This window comes from Apaloderma vittatum, unplaced genomic scaffold (genome assembly GCF_000703405.1).
Source record: "Apaloderma vittatum isolate BGI_N311 unplaced genomic scaffold, ASM70340v1 scaffold27843, whole genome shotgun sequence".
In the NCBI taxonomy this organism is placed as follows: Eukaryota; Metazoa; Chordata; class Aves; order Trogoniformes; family Trogonidae; genus Apaloderma; species Apaloderma vittatum.
The window spans coordinates 1-8545 of record NW_009707860.1 but is presented as its reverse complement, the minus strand read 5'-3'; the positions used below and the strand labels follow the sequence as shown (position 1 = coordinate 8545).

The 8545-nt window shown below is 49.1% G+C and overlaps 1 protein-coding gene across 1 annotated transcript; it reads right to left on the bottom strand.

Moving 5' to 3' along the window:
- Nucleotides 1-2293: 2293 nt before the first annotated feature.
- Nucleotides 2294-8356, bottom strand: KLHDC10 (kelch domain containing 10; the record flags this gene model as incomplete). Its single annotated transcript, XM_009866368.1, has 6 exons — nucleotides 2294-2568; nucleotides 3691-3830; nucleotides 5778-5825; nucleotides 6787-6853; nucleotides 7765-7849; nucleotides 8208-8356. Coding segments are annotated over 6 exons (699 nt in total), but the record flags the coding sequence as incomplete, so codon positions are not given.
- Nucleotides 8357-8545: the final 189 nt, after the last annotated feature.

Here is an 8545-nt window from a genome sequence, read left to right as displayed (position 1 = left end):
GGCTTGGGGATGTACATTTGGGTGACCCAGCAGCATGCTGGTGTGTCACAGGGATGTTGAGGACATCCTGCCTGTGTGGCTGAACGTGTTCCATGTCAAGAGTTGAAGCCAAGATTAGGTGATGGTGCATTACAGGTGGCAGCAAGGAGCTGGGCCGAGGCCAGATGTGCCCCAGATTAGGACCCACTGATTTTCTTTCCTGTGTTCACATCAGTGGCAAAGCTCCCAGCTGCCCCCAGAAGGCTGCCCGGGCAAGGAAGACATCAAAGCTTAAGAAAAGCAGCTTGATCAGAGGTCCATGTTTGGATGGTTTTAATACTGCCTTGGTGATGAGGGGATACGCTCTTTAAAGCATCTAAAAGAACCAGCATGACCAGGCTGTTCCAGTACAAGGGTCTCTGCAGAACTGGAGGCCAGAAGGCAAAGATTCAAGCGCTGACACTCAGAGGTGAGAGACACTGAGCTCCTCCCAGAAGAAGGAGCAGAGAAAAGGCTCGTTGGCCCAATGTGGTCCTGCAGAAGAGGACAAGCCAGGGGGCAGGTAACTCGTCCCCAGCCCACAGGTGCTGACAGAATCTGAGCCAGGAGCTATGGGATGATAATACTCGCCAGGAGCGAAGGCTTTCTGCCCCGCAGGCTCTTAGCAAAGAGCGCTGGGGATTGTGAAATTCCCCTTCTGGCATAGCTGAGGGCCCCAGCTTTGCCCCATGAGCTGCAAAACCGGCAGAGGTACAACGAGGGACAGCGCTAGAGCAGAGCTCCACGCAGCTGCCACCACTCTCTGTGGTCCAAAGCTTCAACGAATGCTTCAGCTCTCATGTCCAACTCTTATTCTTCTTGGCCTTGAAGAAGAGAGGAGAAAAAAAAAAAAAAAAGAAAAAAAGCAGCAACTGAGGCTACAGAAGGGGGAGAAAAAGTCTGTCCCCAAGACACAGAGGGGAGAGGTAACACCTCAGCTGAACATCAGGGGTGGGTGCTCCCTAAGCGGCGTAGCCGTGACTCGATCAGCCAGTGCTGTTTCAATTAACAACATGATGAAGAGAAGGCTACTGCTTTATTTAAACAGAAATGCAATCTCTTAAAAAGAAGCTAAAAGCCCCATTTAACCCTCGCCTTTGATGACGGAAGGAAAAGCGGATTTTTAGGAGAAAAAAAAAAAAAAGGCACTTAAAAATGGTTTTCAAATGAAAAGGATTTTGCACAACTTTGATGCCAGCCAGGCGGAGCTGCTCAGAGCTCGATGGCCACGCACACATGGTCTCCAGAGCAAACTTCACAGCGTGTGGAGCAGAGACAATCGCTGCTCCCAGCACGAGGGAGAGCTGTTTCCTTTCCCTGTTTTTTGGCGCTGTGTTTCCTGGGATGACCGATCTGCGAGTTTGCAAGGCTCCACATTCAAACCCCCCCGCAGCAATCGCATCCCCCGGGAGGAACACGAACTAGAAAAAGGCCAAATGTGTAAAAAGCTTACGGGGACAGGGCAGAGGCAGATGCTGACAGCCAGGACTTTCGGGTACAACACGCTGCAACCCACAGGGTGAGTTTTTGCTGCTGGCTTCTTCCAAGTGCGGCGGGTTTAAAAAAAAAAAAAAAAAGATTCAGCAAAACCTTTTCCCTCCCCATCCTGAGTAAACTACACAGTAGTCCGTCAAGTGGCAACTTTTAAACCAGTCTTCCAAGCAAACCTTTCAATATGAAAAGGTGAGGAACACAGTCATGAGGTGGAGGAGGGGGAGGGTTCAAATCACCACACACTGCACCAGAAAAGCTGCACAGGCAAAGCTTCGCTCGCTGCCCGCCCCGTGCGACGTTCCAGCCGTCTTCTGAAGCTCCAAGAGAGGAGGAACATGCCTGTGAAACACATGCAAAGCCTTCAAGGAGAAGGAGTTCTTGGGTTTAGAGAGGGAGAGTTAGAGTTGGGGAGGAGGGATCACCCAAAGCAAAAGAACAGGGCGGCTGTTGTTCTGCATTATGTCCTCTGGTACGATACCTCTTGTGAAAAATACTGAACGTGCCACGTGTCAGCGTGGGCTCAGACATTGGCAAAGCTCCTCCTGCCTCCCGAGTGAAGCTGCGAGCGTGTGCTGCTGATGGCTGGGTGTTATGGATTAGTCCCAGAGAGCATCACTGATTAATGCGTGGAATTTAGAGATCTATAAATAAAAAGTGGATTTATTTTTTTTTTTTCCAACAACCTAAAGATTTCTAGAAAGGCATCGATGTATTTGCTGAGTAAGGCGTTGAGAGGGTTTCCTCCACGTTCTTAGCGAGATCATCCAACAGAATCCATAAATAGGGGGTGGGTAGGAGGGGGCTTCTTGAACGTAGCATGCCTTGGGCCAGAAGCACGAGATCTTCTCATTTTAGCCGCTCAACGAGTCCCTGCGTCAGCCCGAGGTGCAAAAGCTGAGATCTGGAGAGAGTTGCTAGATGAGGGAAATACTCCAGGAGCTTCTCCCACGACAGTTCCAGCAGGCTGGGTACCACCAGCCACATTTTAAACAGCGAGCCAGTCCGTTTGTTTTCGTGGATGTTGACCACCCCTCCGTGAACGTACATGCAGCCAGCCTAGATGGGAAAAGAGGAGAGGAGAGTGACAGCGGGGTGGAGAGCCCCAGCTGGCACACCAGGAGATACTGAGAAGGAAAACAGAGAGGAAATTTGGGATTTCATTCTCCAGCTTCCCAGCTGGTTAAATCACAGAGCCAGGTTTATCTCACAGGCCGGTAACAGCAACACCACTGTGGGCTCCTCTCGCAGCCCAGGGGAGGAATCGCTGCCACAGGGCACGAGTCTCATCCTAAAGCACAAATCTGCTAGCTTCAGGATATTTTGCTCTGTATTTCGGGTCAATTCTACCCCAAGAAACTAATTTTAAGAGCGGGGCAAAGCGTTCATAAATTAGTATAGAAGCATACTTAGATTTCAGCTAAAAAGCTCGGTTGCCGACGTCTTTGGCGAGTGGCATTTTTTTCAGTATGTGGGTAAAGAAAGGGTGTTCCTGCTGTCCAGGCACCCACTCGCAGTCACCAGGCTGCCTGGGCAACACTTTTATCCGGCCTGCAGCTTCCCAGGAAGAGCTGCATTTATAACAAGCTCCAAAACTAAGCGACACCTGCTCTTACAACGAAAGAATCCCATCTCTGCCCTCACATGCTGCCTCATCAGCCCAAGGAGGGTGAAGTCACAGCTTCAACGCTGCCTGCTCTAATCGGCCACAGCTCTCCAAGCTTCAAGTTATGGCAAAAAACTCTGGCAACACCAACCTCCCCGTCAGCAGCGGTTTCCTAAGAGGGCTGCTCACCTGCACATCTTCCAACCCAGGCTCTTCTCAGTAGGCTAAAACCAGCCTACCTGCGGGAGTATTCATCCTTTTTTTTTGGGGTCTCTTTTTCCTTTTTCAAACAGGAACTGCTGTTCACACATTATTCCTCAGAGTTAATGCAGTTTAAAAGCTAAAATTGCACACCCACCGCTTTTAGAAAGGGGAACGGACCGAGCGCTACCGCTCTTTAACCAGCGGCGTGGGTAAAATGAAGCGACCTCACACCAGCCCTCAGCCTTCCTAAAGATGCTGCATCACCTCCTCAGCAACATCGTCTTGGCTCTATTTGCAGCCCACACAAACGTCAGAGCGCTCAGATGAACGGCCTGAACTTCAGCTCTGTTGGAAAGAATTGAGTCACGTACCGGTGTGACAGCAGCACAGTGAAAATACACTGGTTCGGGCATGGCAGCTGGGAGCTTGACCCACTGGAAAGTTTGCAGATTGAGCTTCCAAACGTCTCCCAGAATCACCTCGCCGTTATAGCCTCCACAAACAAACACATCTGTAAGAAAGGAAGCCCAGTGTGACTGAAGGCAACGATCATCTTCGCCAAAGACTTTGAGGATCAGCAGTAATTTCACCTCAACACAAGCTCCTGGTACCTCCCAAATCAGTTCCAGCCTGGAACTTACCCACAGAGGCCACTGAGAAATCACAGAATGGTTCAGGTTGGAAGGGAACTATAAAGCTCATCTTGTTCCAACCCCCTGCCCTGGCCAGGGACCCCTCCCACCAGCCCAGGTTGCTCCAAGCCCCGTCCAACCTGGCCTTGGGCGCTGCCAGAGCTTCTCTGGGCAATCTCTGCCAGGGGCTCACCATCCTCACAGCAGAACTTCTTTATGTCCAGTCTAAACCTACCCTCCTCCTTTTTAAAACTGTTGCCCTTTGTCCTGTCTTTACTGGCTTTGGTAAAAAGCCTCTCTCCACCTTTCTTATTAGTCTCCTTTATATACTGAAAAGCCCCAGTAAGCTCTTCCTGGGGCCTTTTCCTCTTCAGTCTGAAAAACCTCAACTCTCTCAGCCTTTCCTCCTAAGAGGGATATTTCAGCTCTTGGATCATTTCTGTGGCCTCCTCTGGACCTGCTCTAACAGGTCCATGTCCTTCTTCTGTGGAGGACCTCAGAGCCGGACACAGAACTGCAGGAGGGTTCTCACCAGAGCAGAGCAGAAGGGGAAGATCACCTCCCTCGACCTGCTGGCCATGCTTCTCGTTACGCTGCCCAGGATACAACTGGCTTCCTGGGCTGCGAGCACACATTGCCGACGCACGTCCACTTGCCAGCCGGCCTGTGATCCCAGCCCCATGTGGCAGATCCAGAGCTAAACATCCTGGAGAAGCTGTAGTTAACCCAAGGTCGCCGCGTTTGATCCCATTACAGTGGTTTTAAACCCATGGGGACCATGGCTCCTAGTGCTGCTGCCTCCCAGAGGCAGGTCACGGCTTAGCCCAAGCTCTCAACTCCCTTGCACTGCAGCGAAATTGTGCTGATGAGGGTCTCTGGAAACATCTTCCAGCTCCTGTCTTACTTTTATTGGCACAATTAGCACTCCTAGGAAATATAATCCAGAGTATTACTCTTCTGCAAGGCTCAGGACTCTTTAATGTACGGCATTCAGTAATCGATCTCGAGATTTTTGAAAAGCGGGATCAATATCGTAACTGCTTCTTCAGTCCATTATGAGCTATTTGGTTTCCAGCACGTTTGGGGTAACGCGTTCTTGGAGGACAATGAGGCTAAGGAAGAGGCCCAAATCTAGTTGCCACTCAAAGTTGTGAGTGATTGAACACAGGTTGCACGTGCAGAGCCCTCTTGGAGCTGTGCCTCAAACAGCACCGCGCAAGGGATTTGCAGCAAGAATTTTTGGAGGATCAAAGCGGAGAACAAAAGGCTCTGCAAAGCTCTGTGCAGCTCCCAACACATCAAATGGGCCTCGCTTTACTAGAGAGTGGAAAGAGGTGCTAACTCCGCTATTAGCTCATAATCTATTCCATACGAGCATCTCAGATTTACATCCCCACGATAAGGAGCCACTGTCAAAGAAATCCCTGAACAACCTTGTCTCTAAAGAGCTCGGCTTTCAGCACTTGGCCCCACTTTGCTTTTCAGAGCAGACTATAAAGCGAACAGGTTAGTCACCGAGCTGTGGCAGGAGCATCATTTATACTCGTCTGTGAGATTCACGTGTTGCCTAAAGTACTGCAGAATTCTAGAGGGCAGCGGTCCCGTGTGGTGCAGAAGCAAATGTGCCTACAGCAGCAAGATCCGTCGTATTCAGAGCGGTGCCAACTGGGCAGCTTAAGGCCTGTTAAACAAGAAAGAAACCCTCTCCCAGAAGAAGACAGGCGTGCCCCGCAGTTCTCTCAAACGTGCTGGAGGCCAGCACCTCTCAAGGCTAGTTGCTGCGAGGCTGTATAGGATACAACAAATTTCCAAGAGGCAGATCTTACCATTTTTTATCTGAACGCAGCTATGGCATCTTCTGGCTGCTGGGAAGCCTGAGGAGAATAATAATAAAATTTTAAAAAGTATTAACTGTGGAGAAGCATGTGCGAACTCTGAGATGGTGCAGGCAGGCACACATATTTATACTTCTTAGCAAGAAGCACTATTTGTGGGTTACAAACAAGAGACCAGACTATGCAGCCAGGGTTGTTATCAGCTCATGTGCTCCTTCCGTCACTCTCCTGTCACACAGGGAGAACAGACTTTCCCAGGTCTACTTTGATCACACTCTCCCATTCACTCCCAGGCACATCTCGTGTACGAGAAGCCTCTTCTCTGTCCATTCTCACGGACAAACTCCCCACATGAGCTCTATTCAGCTGGTCAGGGTCTCTTTTCATAATTAGCAAGCAGGAGTTCTGTACTTGTTTAGAAAAGAGCTCAAGGATGAAAGTCTTAATTGTGCAACGCAGTGCTGCCAGCACAGCTAACTGTAAAGTGAATCCACAATTAACTATAGGTGCTTTAAAGTGCTAGGGCACTTGTATCTCCAGATGGATAGGAGCAACCAGCTAAATTAGAGATGTTATAGATATTTCAAGTTTGAGTCCTACTTGCTCTCCCAGGAAGGAAGAAATGTGCTGAAATCTCCTTGCCCACAGACTCCAGCTCTCACCTCCAGCTTGGTGAAAAGCAGCAGCCAAGGGCCTACAAGGTTTCAGGGAAACCCCTGCTGCTAACCAGGCCAGCACGAGGGAGCGGAGACGACGTGGATCTTCTTCTGGGAGGAGAGCCAGCCGCTATCACCTTTCCCACTCGGGGAGGGAGAGAAGCCAGGCTGCTAAATGCGCCTCCCATGGGTTAGTCCTTGCTGCTCAAGTTCTAAACAGGCAGGACCTCGGAGCCAGAGTTAAGTCACGGACTGTACAATGACGTTACGACAAAGGCTTTCAGGCTGCCGGAAAACTGCGATCTCGGTTGCTCTGTGGCTTACAGGGGAAATTCCAGACTCACCGACTTTTTCATGAGGTTTCGTGGTGATTTCCTCCCAGGTGTTGGTTTCAAGGTTGTACGCGTGGATCTGAAGGGACAAAGAGGAGCCATTAGTTCCTCCTGGCTCTGCCAGCGCTACGATGACGCGGCTGCAGGCTCTGACCCAGGGAGCCGTTATCAGTAACACCTTTTTCATCAGGTGTAAGAAACTAAAATGGCGAATCGCAGCCAGTGACTGAGCAGGTATAAAACCACCTTCAAAGCGTCCTAAAGCTTTCATCTACAGCTTTGCAATTTGAGCCTCACAGCTGAAGAAGAATATTGTTTTTTTTAAAAAGAATAAATGGACTGATCAAAACCCACACCCTCCAGTTCTCAAAAACGCTTAGAAATACTTAACTCATACTGCACATAAGGAGAAAAGAAACGCAGAGAATGGAGAGACAAAAAGTCACATTAACTGCTGCAGTTTCAACTGTTTTTTTGCAGCAGAGCACTATTTAAAGTCTCCTCATTTATCATTTTGGCGTTAGAGACGAATTCACTCTTCCCTCCCCAAATTGCATTGGGGAAAAATGTTTACCACAAGAAAGGAAATTAAAGCATGCGATTAAGGAAGAAGACAAGAAATGAGTCACCCTATCAATATCTGAATTTAACATCAAGGAATTCCTTCCCTTGGCGCTTTCCTGTTTTGGCACAAATATAACATTTAGAGAGATGTCCTAAGTGTTCTAAAATGAGAATTTTTGATAACAGGTCTACAGAAATGAAGCTGCTTTGCAGGTCAGTATAGTCACCAGGTGCCAGATTTCTAAGACAACAGGTCATGTTTGTGGCAACACCAGTTTTTACAGAAAGAGAACAATCTGCTCCCAGGATTTTATTTTATTTTTTTATTTTTTACCAAGCTCTCCAGGCAAAGCTGTGCTGATTATGCTTCACTGTAGAAAAAAATCTCCTGCTCAGGCAAGCACTTGAGGTTTCTGATCATTTTACCTTATCTAAGGAATAAGCGGTCCAGGAAGTTCCACCTCCTAAGATATAAATCCGTTGACCATCATGTGCGATTTCATGTCTGTACCTGAAGGTGCAAAGAAGCAACACAAGAAATGAGTGCAAGTGAGCAACGACAAATGTTTCTGAAAAACACTAACAGATCTGAGTGCTTTACACTGACACCCTGAGCCTGGCTATGCTGTATCAGACCTCAGGCTGGGAGCTTTCAGAAGGCGTGTGGAAGCTTTCACAAGCAATCCCAGCAGAGCCCCAGGAAGCTTTTTCTGAGAGCAAAGTGCCACAGAACTGAAGTACGAGACTGTGGAGCGCTGGTTGTGCAAGGTTCACAGCTGAACACACGGCTCCAAGAGCGCTCAGAAGCCCAGCCCTAACGGTTGTGACTCCGCCACGTAAAAGCTCTCCGAGACTGTCCAGGTTCTTACCTCTCCTCGGGCATGTCACAGGACATGTTGTTTGGTTTCAGCTGGATCCACTCTCTAGTGTTGAGGTCTAGCTTGTGTAGGTCGGTGCTGTAAATGTAACCAGTTGTTCCTCCAAACACGTAGAGACAACCGTTGATGATGGCCATGGCCTGGAAGGTAACAGAGAGAAACCAGTTGGAAAGGATGAGTGACCTGATCATACAAAACTGGGAGGGTTGGCTGACACCCCAGCAGGCTGTGCTGCCACCCAGTGAGATCTGGACAGGCTGGAGAGCTGGGCAAAGCTGAACCTTGTGACATTCAATATGCACAAGTGTAGAGTCCTGCATCTGCGGAGG